Source organism: Anomaloglossus baeobatrachus, chromosome 2 (assembly GCF_048569485.1).
Source record: "Anomaloglossus baeobatrachus isolate aAnoBae1 chromosome 2, aAnoBae1.hap1, whole genome shotgun sequence".
Lineage (NCBI taxonomy): Eukaryota > Metazoa > Chordata > Amphibia > Anura > Aromobatidae > Anomaloglossus > Anomaloglossus baeobatrachus.
Window position 1 is genome coordinate 641,355,063 of NC_134354.1, and position 19,614 is coordinate 641,374,676.

The window sequence follows — 19,614 nt, forward strand, 5'->3', positions numbered from 1 at the left end:
TCAGCCGGCACCGCTCCGGTGACATAAATATTGTCACCAGATCGTCGGGAAGGACCCAGGACTCAGAGCGGCGCAAAAGCACAGATTTTGGAGGCAAGTATATATTTTTTTTTTATTATTATTATTGTTAATATTATTTAGATAATTGGCAGCGATAAAAGTGGTTGTTCAGTGCCCCATCAGACAAAAGTGGACAGGGGTCAAGCCTGTTTGCCTCCGCCCGCTTATTTAATTAATTAATTATAGGATTGATAGAGATAGCCAAAAGCAGAGAATAGCAACTCAGAGACTGAGGGGAGGGGTCCCCAGTGATCGAACAGTTACAGGGAATAATATGTATTTGGTGTATCCCCATTAAGATGACCTGAGCTCATTTTAAATACCAGGTAGGAAAATTTTCAAAACATATTACAGCCTTTCTATCAAGGATCTTACTCTAGTCTGATCAGGTCCAAGATCTATTTATTAAACTTTGCAGTTTATATTGTAAAATTTGGTAGCAAGTCTGCTTTAGAAGAGTTGTCCATTTACCTCCCATACAGCTGCCACTCCTCCACTGAGCCCAATGTCCCCCACAATATTGTCAATTGCCGGAGCACACAGCGCTCAGGGTGGGGAAGCAGTGCTGGTATGGGAGGTATGGGTTTGTGTTGTTTTTTTGTATACAATTATTATATGTAACACATTTGTGGACAACTCAATAGTGGACAACCTCTAACATTAGCTTGGCAATGCACAGTAAATATACCTGGTGTTGCCCCTTTTACTTTGAGTGTCTTCTTCGGACACAACACTTCTATGCTGCAGGAACAGAACCCAAGCATGGGAACTGAGGGCACCAGAAGGAGATGGAGGACCCGGGGTATATGTGCATTGCACAACTAAAGGACAACACAGATCTTCTGCACAACCTTCAGTGAGAATGTCCTTATGATTCATGAGTATACGACTCATAGACAGCGCTGAATCATGACAGGTGAATGAGCCAAAACACCAGATTTTTATCTTCACAAGAAGAATTTACAAAAATAATGAGACTTCTTAGAAATAGCAATAAAAATCTGTGAAGAGCACACAAACAGCTGAAGGGCACGTCTCATACCACATAGTATGCGTTCTTTATAGAAAACAAAAAGTAGTGCAAGAGTAAATACACAATTCCCCAGCAAGATAATCACAACTAGAGACTACTGTGGGTGCGCTGCACAATCCACATGTGACAATTCTGCTTCATCTGGACTTAACTCCGTATCCGAAACACGGGAAAATCCTACCCATAAGCTATAGCCAATTATGCCCAATATTTTAGTATGTGTAAGGCTAGGTTCACATTTCCGTCAATTTCTATCAGTCACAATCCGCGGCTCTGGTAAACGACGGAATCAGTTTGGCGGATTCCGTTGTTCCCATAGACTTGTATGAGCGGCGGATTGCGACTGATGATGCTGCGTTGCATCCTCCGCCCGACTGATCAGTCGTGGAACGACTGACCGTCAGGCGGCAGGAACGCAGCCTGTAACTGTTTTTGAGCAGTGCAATCCGTAGGATTTCGCTGCGCATGCTCTCTCTGGCTCCCTGCACACGTAACCAGGGTACATATCGGGTTACTAAGCAATGCGCTTTGCTTAGTTGTCCTATATTTACCCTGGCTACATGTGCAGGGAGCCCAACACTTCCCCGCTCGGCTCCGCCCCTCCTGCACTCGGCACTCACTCACCTGACGTCCTCAGCGCCATGGTCCCGCTTGGCTCCACCGACCCCGCACTCCACTGCCTGCACACATTCTCGGCGGCCGATCAGCTGATCACCCGGCGGCCAGCTGCTGTGAGCGATCGGCTGATCACCCGGCTGCTGTGAGCGATCGGCTGATCACCCGGCGGCCGGCTGCTGTGAGCGATCAGCTGACCGCTCTCTCTTTTACAATGGAGTCTGACAATGAATTCTATTCTTGTCATCCGTTGTACAACGCATCAGTCACAAGCGTCAAGCAACGCAGGTGACTGATGCAAAACAACGGAAATGTGAACCTAGCCTTAGGCAACATGGATATCTCTCCAAAATTCTCACACATTATGGCACTAGGAAATTGACAGAGTTTATTATTTTATATATACATATATACAAACACACAAATATACACAAACACACAAATATGTTATGCTCATACATATAGAGTATGAGCAACACACACATACACACAGACATCCAGGCACTTAACATAATTGATATCATGCCAAGGAATGTATTAAAGGGGTTGTACAGGACTTTAACATTAATGGCCTATCCTCACGATATGTCATCAATGTCTGATTGATGAGTGCGACACCCCACCGATCAGCTGTTCCCGAGGCAGATTGCAGTCAGAACTAAGTTGCGGAGCTGCACAGCACAGCTCCATCAAACGTATACTGTCCGCGACTCCCTATTGATTTGACTATCAATATCGTGAGTGGATATCCATCAATGTTAAAGTCTTGGACCCCTTTAATGGCTGCCTGAGGGATGTCCTGCTACGCTGAGTGCACTGCTACAGTATCCATTCATAATATTCTTATATTATTATTACTATAAGTGGATAGTCAGACGAGACCTGGTTATAAGGTCACCAGCCCTTCCCAAGATGGACTTTCTTTTGGGTAGTTATCAAACAGAAAGAAAAAAGAAAAAAAAACACACGCAGTAGACAACTTGATTATAATTCAACTGTTATATATAAACTGTACACCTACCTCCGCACCCCTGTGTATATCATACACACATACTGAGAAGTGTAGATCTCCGGGGGGGGTTTCTGTAGTACTTTACATAATTTGCTGTTTTGGCGAATAGTATAGAACTATACGGCAGCTGCTTTTTTTAATGAAGTACTTCGATGTAAGAATTAAAGTCTTGACTTTGAGGCACAGAACAATAACAGTTCATCAGGTCATTACTATGTGGAGAGAACATGTTGCAAAGGCCTATTCTTTCCAATACTCCTGCCCACTCGTCAGTGCCAGCAGCCAGTTGCCTGTGCATTGTCCTACCGGCTTACAGGGCATTTATTACTCAGTAAAACAATTAAAAGGGCCATTTTCATTTTCAATCTCCTCATTAAAAACCGCCATCTCCTCTCAGGAATGGGAAAGTCTTCACTGAATACAGATTTTATATCAGAATTGGGAATTTTGATAACGACTGATCAATTCTGGCAGAGAAAGAAGTAGATTTGTCTGATAAGATATATAACAAAGTTGGTTATTTTCATGTGTACTATTGATTTAGGATATAAAAATGAAACCAATGGATACACTTTAAGGTTGCACATAGATCATCTGTGTCAAAGTTGATCAGCGCTCCTTTATGCAGCAGTGATCCAGGGACGGGGTTAATTATTCATGCAGTGGTTTGTTCCCCTTCGTTCCCTACAATTTACATTAGAGGAGGGGGTGCACTGCTGACAAGCAATACCACATACAAGGGGTGATCAAGGGCGGGAAGCGATTGGCATTTCATTGCTGGCCATGTTAACACTACGAAGTGATCAGAAACCAATGTCCCTGCGGATGATCAATCGGTGATCAATACATCACGTAGAAAGTAATGATTCTTATTTTTCTTTAGTGCAGCACTCAGGTAGGCGGCTTGAGTCATCAACAAGTCAACACAGTATGGCTGCGACGTATGGCTGTCAATAGGCCCATATGGCAGTCTAATGGCTTGTAAACAACAGATGGCGGCATAATGGTGTCACAGAAATATTTTTTGGAGTGCTCCGTTCTGCTAAATATTCAGTAATAGACAATTCTGGCATCTGGCATCCTCTGTGTAGAAATTATAGTGGAGTGGGTGACAGGCCGGCTACAACATTTCACCACAGCCTTATGCATATGTAAGGAAATGGAGCAACACAATTACACCACTTTTCTACTGTAACTGCAGTGAAATAGATCTAAATATAAGGAAGACTATGTAATTCTACTATTCCTAAACACTATGGGAAACCATCACTAGCAATTACCTAAGAGGCTGTGTCCAAGTAAGACGATGCCAGGAACGGGAACATAACCTATAACCCATGCACGGCTTTAAAGGGAACCTGTTAGCAGAAATTTTGCCCTAAACCTAAAAGTTCCCCCTCTGCAGCTCCTGGGCTGCATTCTAGCAAGGTTCCTATAGTTATACTGCCCCCTTTTAGATGAAAATAAATAGTTTATAAAGTGGTACCTTTCAGTTTGAAAATCTTGTTACTTCTACCACGGGGGCGGGCTGTCTGGTGTCAGTTACTGTCCCTCCTGCCGCTTTAGGCCGTCCCCCAATGCTAATTTACATACCTCAGGACACCGCCCAGTGCGTCCGATGTCTCGCGCATGCGCTGTGCCACTGTAGCGGGACTGTGCACAGTGGGACCGCTGGTGACGTTGCGCAGGCACGAGATTATGGGCGGCGCTGTGATTTTCAACAGCAAGCTCCCACCCATAATCTCGTGCCCGCGCTTTCCCCCTCTGCCTCCCCCGTTCTGCGCAAGCGCTGACCAGATGACCCCACGTCACCTCTTTCCCATCTAGCCCTGGAGCAGGAAATAGATGGGAGGAGCGGAGCAGGACACCATCGATCATCTGGTCAGGGCATGCGCAGAACGGTGGAGGCAGAGGGGAAAGCGCGGGCACGAGATTATGGGCGGGTACTTGCTGATGAAAATCACAGCACCGCCCATAATCTCGTGCCTGCGCAACACGTCACCAGCGGTCACACTGTGCACAGTCCCGTTACAGTGGCACGCCGCATGCGCGGGACATCGGACGCACTGGGCAGCGTCCTGAGGTATGTAAATGAGCGTTGGGGGACGGCCTAAAGCGGCAGGAGGGACAGTAAGGGACAGACAGCCCGCCCCCGTGTACCATTAACAAGATTTTCAAACTGAAAGGTACCACTTTATAAACTATTTATTTTGATCTAAAAGGGGGCAGAATAACGAAGAACCTTGCTAGAATGCAGCCCAGGAGCTGCAGAAGGGGAATCTTTTAGGTTTAGGGCAAGATTTCTGCTGACAGGTTCCCTTTAACTTTTCCATTTCTGTGCGCTCAACATTTTGTTCCTTGTAGGACAGGGAGAGATCACATTTCAAAGACATCAGAAAAAGTCAAGAGCCAGTGAAAAGGATTCATACTCCGGAGGATCGGGACCGTGACAACTCAAGAAAGGGTCACGGATCACAAAGACAAAAGAAGATCAAGCCGCTAATAAAGCCAAAAATAAATAGTTGTCTAGTGTTGGTGATGGAAAAGACCAAAGTAATGATTAAACAAACAGCGCAATTTCATAAGGGCTCATGCATGATACTATGGGCAAAATCAACAACTGAGCGTTGGCTCTTCATCGCACACTGACTCATGAGGCATCACTAAGCTTGTAGCATTGCTTCTACACATGCGTCTCACATGCGGTGACCTCTAGGGTATGTTCACACAGGTAGAAAAATGTCTGTGGAGATTGTGTCACAGATCCAAAACAGAAATAAGTAATTAATTTCCGTAGGTTTCACCCTTTGTAAAGCCACAGTAAAATCAAACAAAGATTTGGCATTCTCCAGATTTAAAGAGGTCCGATTACCAGGTCAAAAGTGGCCACTTTTCATCTGGCGACAATTCTTCTAAGGATCCACAGTGCAGGTTGATTTCTGGCTGTGAATTATCCAATGAGTGGATGAGATTTTTTTTTTTTTTGCAATCCACTGCAGATCTTTTGCCCCTAAACCATGGTGGAAAATCTACAACATGTGAACAAGGCCTTACTGTGAGGCCACGTACTGTGGCTGCCGTTCTGACGGGTGGATCATACCTCAGCAGCATGCAGGTTTAGAACAAATCAGAATAGTTTTAATTTTATTTTTTAGGAGTAAACTGCTTCTGTAAGACTGAGGTCACACGGGGATTAGTGCGAGTCCTCGCATGACACTTGGCTCACGGTCGCAGCACAGCGGGAACTGCGAGTGTGGGCCGATCATGCCATCAAACCACAGCTGTGGAGGGGAGGGTCGGCGCTGCGGAGGAGAGGGAGGGATTTATCTCCCTATCGCCTCTGTTGCCGGCTGATGCGAGAATCGCACTGCACTCACGTTACAATGGTGTAATGTGAGTGCAATGCGAGGTTTCTCTTGCCCCATAGAATTGAATGGGTGCGCGTGAAACTAGATCGCATTCCACCCGTAGCATGCCGCGATTGTTTTCTCGGTCTGATAGGGCTGAGAAAACAATTGCTCTTGGGAACTGCCCCATAGAGTAATATTGGTCCGAGTGGAATGTGATTTTTTTTATCGTTTTCCACTCGCGCCGTATTACTTGCCATCTGTGCTGACCCCAAGTGTTATCTTAGTCTATGTACACACATAGCTTTTTTTTGCTATGCTTTTCAGCAATCTCATGCTTTTGCGGCCATTGCGCACGTTTCGTTTTTGACTACACTGTCAATGACAAACTGCATGCTTCTGCTTTCCCAACAAAGTTTGAGAAATCAGAATTTCCATGCGCACGTTGCAGTTTTTTTAGACAGTGTTTTCTTTGACAAATATTTGATAAAAAAAAGCAGCCTGTCACTTCTTCTTTGCGTATTGTCAACATTTTACACCCATTGACTTTTCAATCTGAAAACGCACTGTCCAAAACGGGGCCAAAGAGCAACAAAAATGTGGTGAAAACATGGTTAAAACACATGCGTTTTTACCCTGTTTTTTTCATCAACCGCAGTGTTTACATTTGTCAGGAGTCTGCCAGAGGGTGCAGTTTTGTTGTCAACCAGAAGGCAGTGGGCGGACATACCCTTAGGCCCTGTGCGCACTAGAAAATGGAATTTTCTTCAGAAAAATTCCGCAGGCTCTCAATGATTTCCGCACCTGCGGAAAAAAAAACGCACCAAATCCGCATGCGGATTGTTGCGTTTTATCCGCAGGTTGTTCCCTGCGGGATTTCACAATTACATTTGTGAAATCCCGCAGCTACCTGCGGAAAAGAAGTGACATGCAATTGTTTTTGCTGCGGGAATGCTGCAGCAAAACCTGCAGCTGTCAAAATCAGCCTAGTGCGCACAGCATTTTTTTTCCCATTGGATTTGCTGGTGAATCACTGCAGAAAGGTTAAGAACATTTAATGCAGCGAAACATGCAGCAAATCCGGCTTGTGCGCACAGAGCCTTAATGACTGAATCTGCAACTTTTTTTTTAAAGCCACAGCATGTCAATTCTGTCAGACTTTTTCACCCCTAGGTAGCAATGAGTAAGATTGCCACAAATAACTTTTAATGTATATTTTGCGGCATTTTTGGTGAATGAAACAGGCAATCTGCACCAGAAAAAAGCTCCAAAAAAACGCTGCAAACACCTGCCAAGAGAGCAAGTTTTGGTTGCCAGAAAAAGGCTGCATGTGAACATAGCCTTACACTAATAAGTGGCAAATGATACTAGAAATGTAGTGAATACTTCTTCAGTAACCTAAAACATTAGTAAGTCAAACTAGCAAGTTAAGCAGTATGACAAACCTGCAGAAAAACATAACTAATGTATGCTAGCTAGCAGCGTAAAAACTGGATCTTTATAGCGTTCCTGCTAGGAGGCACATTCAGGGTTAATGTAACATCAGCTGGCTAAGCAGTCAGATGGGAAGCCAAGCACAGCATAGCAGAGATGAAAGTCTAATCCCCATCCAGCAAGTGATGTGCTGGCGTCCTAGGACAGCGTGGCAGAGCAAAGGCCAGGCACACAGCAATCACCACCCGACAACACAGCAATTACCAAATCTACCTCCCAAGACCAGAACTCACACAAGAGAGCGCAGCCCCTCAATCTGGAGTGTACCCTTTCACAATCAATTGGATTTAGATTCGGGAGTGGAAAGTTCATTAAAACGAGTTTAAATAAAAGATTCAGCACAGCACACCTCCTCCTCCTCCCAAAGCTGTAAAAACATCACAAAGCCAAATAGCTATTGACCCTAAAGCACAGAATGACGAGGACAAATAGGACTGTGTATTCACATCTAATGTGATAGAAGCCATGATTATTGATGGCAAGACACCAACAAGCTGCTAATAACAATCATTAAATATCTCTCATAATGACAATGCAACCTCAGACACGGAAAACTGCAAAGAGCAAGATTCACATCATCATCATTATCACAACACGTTATTCCCAATATTGTAGGATGCATGATATAGTGATAATTTACTAAACACTGGAGGTCCGCATGCTGGGACACCCAGCAATATAGAGAACATGGCTCTAGGGCTCTGGAAAGGCATTCTGCAGAGCCCTCTGCTTAAAGCCAGAGCCCACTGATTGGCTGCAGAGGTTAAAGGGAATCTGTCACCAGGTTTTTGCCATTTAACACTAGAAGTCCCAGAGAGGGGTCATTTAACATTTCTACCATTGGAACCCTATGGAGCTTGAAATTCCTGGGACTTCTAGTGTTAATCTGGTCATAACGTAGGGGAAGAGACCTGCATTCCAGCGATGCGTCACTTATTGGGCTGCTTAGTGTAGTTTTGATAAAATCACTGCTAATCAGCAGTAGATTATCATTACAGGACTACTTGGGCGTGCTACCAGGTAGTCCAGCATATTCATGAGCTCTGTATAACTGCTAGATCTGCAGCAGAGAAAACATTGATTGGATCAAAATGACATCAAACAGCTCAGTAAGTGACACATCGCTGGAATCAGGGTCTCTGTCTCTACATTATGCTGCTCTCTGATGGGGGGAGCAAAAACCTGGTGACAGATTCCCTTTGTGAGTGCTGTAGCAGTGATATTGCTGCTGTAGCCAGTCAACAAACATGGGGCAGTATTGGAGCGGAGTATCACAAGCTCCTACTGTACAGATTAAAAATAATATATCCCGGACGACCAGTTTAAATGTTTTGGTTTATAAATGAAACATGTAGCTTATGCATAACATAAAACTATACCGTTTTGATTGCCGGGAGGCTGCTGAGATCCCCAACAATTCCAAAAACAGGGGTCCAAAGTCCAATGAGTAAATGGAGAAGTATTTAAATGTGTGACCACAGCTCCTTTCAATGTCTACAGGCATGGCGATCAGACATACGCCCTACCATTCTGCTCATACAGGGGACTTTGGCCCCCTGTTCCAGGATCAATCGGAGTCTCAGCAGCCAAATTCCGAGTGATCATACATCTGTCACCGCTCTAGTAAATCGCTCAGAAATGTTTCTTGGATATCCTCTACCCCCGAGGATTGCATAGACTGCTTTTCTAAGCGGTTAAATCGCAATCCTATCTTATATGTACTTCAATAAAAACATAAAAAATACCCTTTGATTATTCTTTTATTACAAATGTCAGGTAGAGGTGACGCTATGAGTCCCACTTCATCAGCGAGAAGATAAGTTAAGGTTTTGTGGCCTATAGCTGCAGGTGAGAATAGGTCCTGGGGAAGGAGGATAGCCGCCTCGCTTTGTGCAGCCACAGATGAGATGGGGCTATAGCGGCTGTCCTTCTTCCCAACATCCTATTCTAGCAGACACCTGGTGAGCATACAGGATCAACAGAGCACTAGTCCAGGTTGCCATGTTGGCAGAGTGCTAGCCGTGATGCAGTTCAGTGTTTTTGTTTGGTGATGACAGAACTACCCCCCCACAATACACAGATAATTCTTTCTTATGGTCTAAAAAGTGCAATATATATGGTGGATGGACGGACAGACGGACAGACATAGTGGAGGCCTTGAAATAATGCTATGCCAACTATGTGTTATGGAGAGCCATGCCAAAATAAACAAAAAAAAGTGTCACAGATACTTTTCTAGAAAGGTCAAGCATTCATTAAACCACAGAAAAACAACTTTGGTAAATATTTGATTGGAGTTGACATGGCATATTAACCATCATTGGACAGATTCTATATTAGGGAGTGAAAGGACACTTACGCAATTCTGTTAACGGCAGCATCTTCGAGATCAACTGCAAAAGAAAAGACAGCACTGATTAACCACAATGAAGCCCGGACAGTCAGACACAGCGGAGGTTTACTCTACGAAAGGTCGGTGCTCTCCGGGAGGCAGAGGCTTGCTGGGGAGGCTAGGACAAGCCACAATGTGAAATACGTCTCTGCTAATTGGATGGATGGGATACATTAGGCCGTCTATCTCCAGTGTAACCCATTCAATCACAAAGGATAATAAAGCAGAGCAGCCGGAGCACCAAGCACCGAGATAATGACAACTAAATGCTCCGTCTGTGCAATCAGGAGCAAAAGATGATATGTGGACATTACTGATTAAATGCTACAATCGTGACAGAGGAAATATAAGAAGGGACAGACTTCTGTACATTATCCAAGTAATGCACGTTATTGTGCCTACATGTAATATAAATGAACCATATTCAATAGTTATATGACACTTACAAGCTGTCAGATCGTACCCACTGCGGGTCTATAATAACTGCTGAGCAAAACAATACCAAACGCCAAGCGGAGCCCCGAAATACAGACTGAAAGAACATGACAATATAATGGACCTCTATTATTAAGGGAGTAGGATTATTACTAAGAGTCTGTAAAAGTTGGAGAACTTGCCTCCTACTTAATGGTGCTCCCCTCAGAGCAGCGTGCAGTTTTAGACACAGATTTCTATTAGATGCGTGAATATGCTGTAGTTTTCATAAATGTACATTTTTTTAGAAATTACGGCACAAACACAAAACAGCCTGAAATATTTATAACCTCTGAGCTTCCCACTCAACTGTATTCAACAGACAAATTTCTGCTACTCTGCATAGGCAGAAATCTGTGAAAAGCAGGTGGCTGGGAAGCCTGCGGCTTATGAATACACAGGACGCCTGGTTCATAGCGTGTTGCAATATGTAAAATGTAAGCTTGATAAAACTACAGCGTAGAAAGGGCACCATGAAGTAGCAGGCAGCAGTCCCTTAAAGAAGACGTCTCACGAGGTTTGAACATGTTAAACTGGCTACATCATGGAATAGTGGCTGCAGAGCTGGCCAAAACGTGTCTTCAGTTTTGCTTGGTTTTTTTTTTCCATTTCTCCTCTCTGTTGTTGAGATATTAGCTTGAAAAGTTTAAGTTATAATTTATGATAAGCCCAACCTAGCGTTACCAGAGATTTTTCTTTGGGGACATGTACTTCTTCCCCTCCATGACATTGCCCAATCATAAGCAGGTACCGTCATGCAGGGGAGCAAAGAGAACGCCCACAATAGCTTAAAATTGAATGCCTCCTGTATGAAGCTGGTAATGACAGTCTGCTCGCCCCCCTCACTGCAGAGCTGCGTGTGATTACACTGTCCTGAGAGTAAACACATTCAGCTTTCATCTCATCGCAGTCAGTGTGCGGGGAGGGGCGGGACAACTCATCTGTACTCCCCTCCCCCCACACTGACTGCAGTGAGATGAGAGATGAAGACTTGTTAGTAATCACACACAGCTCTTCCCTCACCACCTTAGGCTAGGTTCACATTTCCGTTGTTTTGCATCAGTCACATGCGTTGTTTGACGCATGTGACTGTCATCCATTGTACAACACATCAAAGAACAGAATTCATTGTCGGACTCCGTTGTGTGCGGAGGGCGGAGCGCGAGGTGGGCTGAGCGCGAGGGGGGCCGTGGCGCTGAGGACGTCAGTGCCGCGGGGACTGCAGGGCTGGGGACAGGTGTGTGTGTGTGTGTGTGTGTGTGCTTGTGTGTGTGTACACACACGTGGAGAGCGGGAGGGGGCGGAGCCGAGCGGGGAAGTGTCGGCCTCCCTGCACACGTATCCAGTGTAAATATCGGGTAACTAACCAAAGCGCATTGCTTAGTAACCCGATGTGTATCCTGGTTACGTGTGAAGGGAGCCAAAGAGAGCATGCGCAGCAAAATCCTATGGATTGCGCTGCTCAAAAAACGTTACAGGCTGCATCCCTTACGCCCCGCGGTCAGTCGTTCCACGACTGATCAGTCGGGCGGAGGGTGCAACGCATCATCAGTCACAATCCGCCACTCATACAAGTCTATGGGAACAACGGAATCCGCCAAACAGATTCCGTTTACCAGAGCAGCGGATTGTGACTGATACAATTTAACGGAAGTGTGAACCTAACCTACCAATCACACACAGCTCTGCAGTCAGTGATCAGTGAGAAGAGCAGACTGTTATGTCTCACAAAAGGAGAAACCTGGTGCAAAATATTGTGGGAAACTGTCACTTCTTTCCCTGTGTGTTGCTGTTTTCTTATGATTAGTCTTTGTCATACAGAGGAAGAAGTACATTCATAACCCTGAAGAAAACCTCTGTTAAAATTCCATTGTACTAAATGTAAATTATAAAATTAACTTTTTTAGCCAACAATTACACAATGGTGTGAAGAAATAACAACATACAAGGCTGCTCTTCAATTACACAAAAGTGTGTGAATGATGATAGAGATTATATATATATATATATATATATATATATATATATATATATATATATATATATATATATATATATATATATAACCATTTTACTTAGAATCTGGCATGTTAATAAATATTTTTTGCAGAACCCAGGCTCCATTTTGCACTGTTGCCAGGGGATTGTGACTCACCGGTGGTGAAATCAGCATGTTTCTTGAACTTGGTGATGACCATGTATGAGAGGAGGTAGAGGGCGGAGAAAAGCAGGGTGCAGATCTGCAAAAATAAGAGGAACAGGCTGTTAAACAGTTTTCCTATTACAGAGGGTAACTAAATATCATTAGTGCAAAACAGGATGCAGACGAACACACAGAACTGTAAAAAATATTCAGCAGGAAGATCACCACGTAGTTATTTAGTATGCTCACTTATACAGCATCAACATACGCGGCAGCACTTTACTGATATTGTAATCATCGTTCCCATTGGGTTTCACAATCTAAATTCCTAGAGTTATTTGTAGATGGGAGGAAACACGGGGACAACATACAGACTCCATGCAGATGTTGGCCCCGATAGCCACCGTGCTATATGGTCAATATGGCAACAATCTGCGCTCTTAGGATGTTGTGCACAGGAACCACAACATAAATTACTGAACAGCATGGCAAACATACATGTCCAGCAGTGCTGTGCTTCAAAGGAGACGACAGTCCTTTGCTATTTTTAGGATGCTAAAAGGAAAATGCAGAATCATATTTTCTCAGAGCCGCGAGTAGCGAAGAAAGCAGAAGGAGCGATAAACAATAGCAAGCAAACACTATGCGCATATCTATGCCATGTTACATATAATGTATTTTATCAGGTTTGTTTCTCAGAGAGGATAAAGTTTGAAATATTATTTTACTACATTTTCAGTTAACCTTTCAACCCAAAAGTGACATATCTACAAGAGCTGAAAGGTTATTTATCGGACAGCTATTCTTCCAATCCCCAAAAAAACATGGGTTCTCTGCTAAGCCTAAATAGGTACTCCGAGAAACGCTATTAAAATAAATATTACAGATGTTACCAAGTAACTTTATTTAACAAAAATGTAATCTTTTAAATGTCAGCTCCCTGCGGTTTTCCCAGCAGTGCTACATCTTAGAATGGGCTGCTACGTCTGATGGAGACAGACATCGGGTGAGGGCAGCATACTGTTAGGTATCCAGAATGCGCTTTCCTCTGTTCACTGAGCCCCACAGGACAAGTGGACGACAGTCTGAATAGTTTATTCCATTGTTGTCATCCTCCAGCCCTCCAATAAACATGTCAGGCTGATGAGAAAAATGTTCAATCTCAGTCAGCTAGAAAGGTTATAGTCTGCACTTTGCTCCTCTGCTTGTCAGGTTCGGACAACCGGGAATGCACGTTCACGATGCCCGACAGGACGCTGCCCTCACCCGATGTCTGTCTACAGCAGCAGCCCATCCCAAGATGTGGAACGGCTGGGAAACCGCAGGGAGCAGACATTTAAAATCCTGACCAACTAAAGATTACCTTTTTGCTACATTTTTGCTAAATAAAAAATAGTTTGTAAAATTTGTAATATTTAAATGTACTTTATTATTTATAGTAGTTATTTATTTTTTATTACATTTCTCGAACCCCTTTAAGGCTGGTGTTACGTGAGCGTATAGCATCTGATGCAAGAGAATCGGATGCGATATGTTAATGACACTCAGCTTAAACTCTGCTGCGATCGTGCGCTGAGTATCATCTACTGTGCTCTGAATCTCGCACATGTGAGAATCGGAGCACAGGTGAAGTGAAAAGGGAGAGCACTTTCTCCATTGCCCGTCTCTATGTATATTGGTTGGACTGCACTTGGATGTCATCAGAGTGCAGTTCGATGTTTCACTCACACCCATAAACTTGTATTGGTGTGCGTGATCATGCTAACAATCCCAGCATACTGTTTTTTTCCCCCCTTAGTTAGATTTAAAGGGAACCTGTCATCAGAAATTTAGCTATAAAGCTAAAAGTTCCCCCCTCTGCAGCTCCTGGGCTGCATTCTAGGAAGCTTCCTATAGATTTTGTGTCACCTTTTATCCCAAAATAAACACTTTATAAACTGGTACCTTTTCATATGTAAATTTCTTAATTTTCCATGTGGGCGGGCTGTCTGATGTACGTTGCTGTTCCTCCATCATATTGACGCCGCCCCCGAACGCTGAATTTGAAAGTTCAGGACACCGCCCCTGGGTGCCCGTGGTCCAGCGCATGCGCTGTTCCACTGTAGCGGTGCCGTGCACTGTGTGCACGTGCGACCGCTGTGACGCTTTGCGCGGGCACGAGGTTATGGGCGGCGCTGTTAGTGTCATCAGTAAGTGCCGCCCATAACCTCGTGACCGCACTTTCCCCTATTCCTCCAGCGTTATGCGCAAGCGCTGGAGGAATGATGCCCGGACGTCCCCTCCTTCCCATCATGCTCAGCACGAGGTCACGAGGTTATGGGCGGCACTTACTGATGACACTAACAGCGCCGCCCATAACCTCGTGCCCGCGCAAAGCGTCACAGCGGTCGCACGTGCACACAGTGCACGGCACCGCTACAGTGGAACAGCGCATGCGCTGGACCACGGGCACCCAGGGGCGGTGTCCTGAACTTTCAAATTCAGCGTTCGGGGGCGGCGTCAATATGATGGAGGAACAGCAACGTACATCAGACAGCCCGCCCACATGGAAAATTAAGAAATTTACATACGAAAAGGTACCAGTTTATAAAGTGTTTATTTTGGGATAAAAGGTGACACAAAATCTATAGGAAGCTTCCTAGAATGCAGCCCAGGAGCTGCAGAGGGGGGAACTTTTAGCTTTATAGCTAAATTTCTGATGACAGGTTCCCTTTAAGGAAAAACTCGCAGATCTGCCATGCATCACTGACTAACATTGGACCGAGTTGAATAAGACTTTCTCGCAGTGCACTCATTCGGATTATATGCTCAGGTGAGAGAGCCCTAATAGGGAGAGTGGAGTAAGTCACTGCCAGACACTTGTCTTCCTGGAGAAAAAAAAAAAAAAATAGGCATTGAAATTTAACATGTCTGGTCCTCTTTTCTTCTGACATTTTTTGGCAGATAATCAGGAGTCCACGATACGCATAAGACACTTTGCTCTAACGTGTATGGGTATCTTTAGCATATTTGCACATGGGATTTGGTCTACATTTCCCCTTTTCATGTGGAGTCTGCAGCATAACTGCTGCACATTTATTACCCACAAGGCTGCCATTAATACACAGCAGATTCCTGTCTGGAGCTCATAAAGGTGGCTTCTAATGTAAAGCAAACAAGATACAAGATTGCAGGGAATTAAATCTATTTAACATAGGTACAGATCTGATGGACACAGGTGGAGGGGCATAAAATGATGAAAATTGTGTTTGACGCTGCATTGAATCACTGACCGTTTTTTCTATCCATGCTAATGAACTGCAGTGAAGGTCTGAAATGTGAACTGGCATTTACCCAAGATACACAAGGACCCTATTCTCTGTAAAGCGTGTATGGCCTCCTGTACAATGTAATACTGGAGGTACGTACATCACAAGGTATCAGAAGTTCCTCAGGCAGTTTCCCTTTCCTGCTACAAATGTGGAAACATGTTTTCCTATGGAAACAAGGCTTTTGTTTCATTATTATTCTTACAAAAAACTCAAACGCCATGTTAATGTCAGCAACAGCATCAAAAAGAACGGCAAGGAAATCATAAAACCGGTTTATCTTTGGATTTCTGCAATAATAGAACTACCCCCTGCATGTTAGTAGATTGATTTGCATTGTGTTCACAGAAACCCACTCTCCAGTACAAAAGGCGTTCCATCTGGATTTATCCATTTTACACATCTTTGTAGATTCCCCCATTTACAGTGGAGCCTCGCTTAACGAGTAACCCAGTTAACGAGAAGAACTTCGCTTAACAAGCAAAGCTTTCTGTAAATTTGTAACTCTGTTTACGAACAAGCTTTGCCATACGAGCAAAATCCTCACCGCACACACTTCCGGTTCCATACATCCACCGCGCTCTGACCCGCACTTGCAGTCCACACAAACGCACACAAGCACGCACAAAACACACACAAACAAACACGCACACACACACATACAGTATTATGCTCACCTTACCTTCAGTTCTATCACCTGCCTCCTGGTTCTTGTAGTTCGCCGGTACATCGCAACAATGGAGGAATACTCGCGGCGAACTACAAGACCCAGGAGACCGGCGATGGAACGGAAGGTAAGGTGAGCATAATATGTGTACCTTCCATTCCATCGCTGGCCTCCCGGTTCTTGTAGTTCACCGCTGCAGGCTGTGTATCGGCAAGCATCGCGACGAGGCAGGAACTTCCCCTGTCAGCCGCTACTCAAAGGCAGCGCGCTGACCAATCAGAGGCAAACTGGGTGTTGATCCAGGGAACTAGTCTGATTGCCGTATGTGGAGTCAGGAAGGAATTTTTTTCCCCATTGGAGCTTGTTTGACACATTGGGTTTTTTTTGCCTTCCTCTGGATCAACATGTTAGGCTACGGGTTGAACTAGATGGACTTAAGCGGGCTTTACACGCTGCGACATCGCTAATGCGGAGTCGTTGGGGTAACGGAATTTGTGACGCACATCCAGCCGCATTAGCGATGTTGCTGCGTGTGACACCGATAAGCGATTTTTCATCGTTGCAAAAACGTGCAAAATCGCTAATCGGCGACATGGGGGTCCATTCTTAAAAATCGTTACTGCAGCAGTAACGAAGTTGTTCTTCGTTCCTGCGGCAGCACACATCGCTGCGTGTGACGCCGCAGGAACGAGGAAGCTCCCCTTACCTGCCTCCCGGCCGCTATACGGAAGGAAGGAGGTGGGCGGGATGTTACGTCCCGCTCATCTCCGCCCCTCCGCTGCTATTGGGCGGCGGTTCAGTGACGTCGTTGTGACGCCGCACGGACCGCCCCCTTAGAAAGGAGGCGGTTCGCCCGTCACAGCGACGTCGCCGGACAGGTAAGTATGTGTGACGGCTGTTGTGCGACACGGGCAGCGATTTGCCCGTGTCGCGCAACAGATGGGGGCGGGTACCCACACTAGCGATATCGGGACCGATATCGCAGTGTGTAAAGTAGCCTTTAGAGTCTCCCTTCAACCTTAAAAACTATGAAACGGCTCCTGCTTTTAACGTCAGCGCTCTGGGTGCGGACGTTCCTCCCTCGTCGTGATGGTTACCCGATACACAGCCTGTACTAGCGAACAGCAAGTCGCAGGAGACCGGCGATGGAACGGAAGTTAAGGTGAGCATAATATGTGCGTGCGTGCGTGCTTGTGTGTGTTTGTGTGTATTTATACGTGTGTGGAATGGCACAATAGGGGACCAGGATGGGACATTTAACACGTTGTGGAACAAATTGTCTGCATTGCAATGATTTCCTATGGGAAATCTTGCTTTGCTGAATGAGTAACTTGGTTAACAAGCACACTCCCAGAACGGCTTGTTCTCGTTAACCAAGGTTCCACTGCGCTCTTAAATATTGACTTTTAGAAAGTTTGTAATCCCTATTTCAAATAAGAAAAAAAAATAAAAAATCCACTGATGCTCACAAAATGTTAGGAGACTCATTTATGTAATTTATACAGAAGGCAATAACAAACGTCCCTAACCAGTGGCTTGTCTCCAGATGGGAGCATCAAGCCCTTTTATTTAGCTCCTCGGACGCATAGATACGGTACATTAAGAGGTTGATCTAAGGAACTATAGATATATACTGAAATCCATTTCACTGCAATCATGCAGCGAGGAGGAAGATGGGGGATCAGGACTTGTAATCTAAGGGTACGTGCCCACGATCAGAGTTCACGTTTTGGATGCAGCATACTTCAGCTGCATCAAAAATGCTGCAATGTACAGTACAAACACAGTAGATGAGATTTCTAGAAATCCCATACCCACTGCGCGTGTACGGCCCGCAGCGTAAACTGACCTGCGGTGTGGCTTTCCAAGACGCGAGCATGGCAAGGATATGCTGCGGAATCACAATAGTTCTCCGCAAAGAGAACAGAAAAGAGAAACTGGGGAGGAGACTCGGGGCCCTGCAGGTCAGGACCCGCCATGTCCAGGACACAGCGAATCCTGATCGTGCAAACATACCCTAATAATTATGGAGGATCCCCGCAAACAGATATTTATCACATTCTGTGGATAGTTAAATGTCCAATGTGAGACAAACCCTTTAAAAAGGGGTTTATAATATTACAGCTTGTATAAACAGTGTAAATTTGGTGACCCCTTTAAAAAGAAGACAATGTCATCAGGATCAGGCCTTATAAAGTAAAAGGTGTAGGCATAAAGCTGCTGTTTTGCTTATTTAATAGGTACCTTCACTGTGGAAATCCACAGCCTGGTTAAGCCTGCTTTACACCAGGCAATCTATCGGGCGATAGATCGTCGGGGTCACGGTTTTTGTGACGCACATCCGGCATCGCTGGCGATGCCGGCCTGTGTGACACCTCCTAGCGACGCAGTATCGCTCACAAATCGTGAGTCGGGTACTGCTCGTTAGGTTCCATAATATCGGTTACTTTAGTCGCCCATCGTTTCCGTGGTAGCACACGTCGCTCCGTGTGACACCACGGGAACGATGAGCAGCTCACCTGCCTCCCGCGGCCGCCGCCGGCTCTATGTGGAAGGAAGGAGGTGGGCGGGATGTTTACATCCTGCTCATCTCCGCCCCTCCGCTCTGATTGGCCGGCGGCCGTGTGACGTCACTGTGACGCCGAACGTCCCTCCCACTCCAGGAAGTGGACGTTCGCCGCCCAAAGCGAGGTCGCACGAGAGGTAAGTATGTGTGACGGGGTTTAGTAACTTTGTGCGACACGGGCAGCGATTTGCCCGTGACGCAAAAAGGACGGGGGCGGGTACGATCGATTGTGAAATCGCACAATCGATCGTACCGTGTAAAGCAGGCTTTAGTCTTTAATCACCATTAGAAGTTTTGGTGCAAAGAGCTGATTTTGCATTGGAGCGGGACTGTGGTAGGGTGATCATCTCTGCACGGCCCCTCTGGTGTAAGTATCTTCATGCTGTTTAAAATTCTGCACCGATGCTGCCCTTAGCCATGGGTGGTGCTGGCACAGATAAATCTGGCTGCAGGAGTCAGTAAAATGGCACTGGTGTCAGCGTATGCGCTGATTGAGATTTCGT

At 45.2% G+C, this 19,614-nt stretch overlaps 1 protein-coding gene across 1 annotated transcript in view; it reads right to left on the reverse strand.

Moving 5' to 3' along the window:
- Nucleotides 1–19,614, reverse strand: part of LMBR1L (limb development membrane protein 1 like) — a 98,823-nt gene that overhangs the window by 49,924 nt on the left and 29,285 nt on the right. Inside the window, exons 2-3 of the mRNA XM_075336934.1 lie at nt 12,583–12,667; nt 9,921–9,954 (exon numbers count right to left, since the gene is read on the reverse strand). Coding sequence (XP_075193049.1) covers nt 9,921–9,954; nt 12,583–12,667 — 119 coding nt within the window. The remainder of the gene's footprint in view (nt 1–9,920; nt 9,955–12,582; nt 12,668–19,614) is intronic.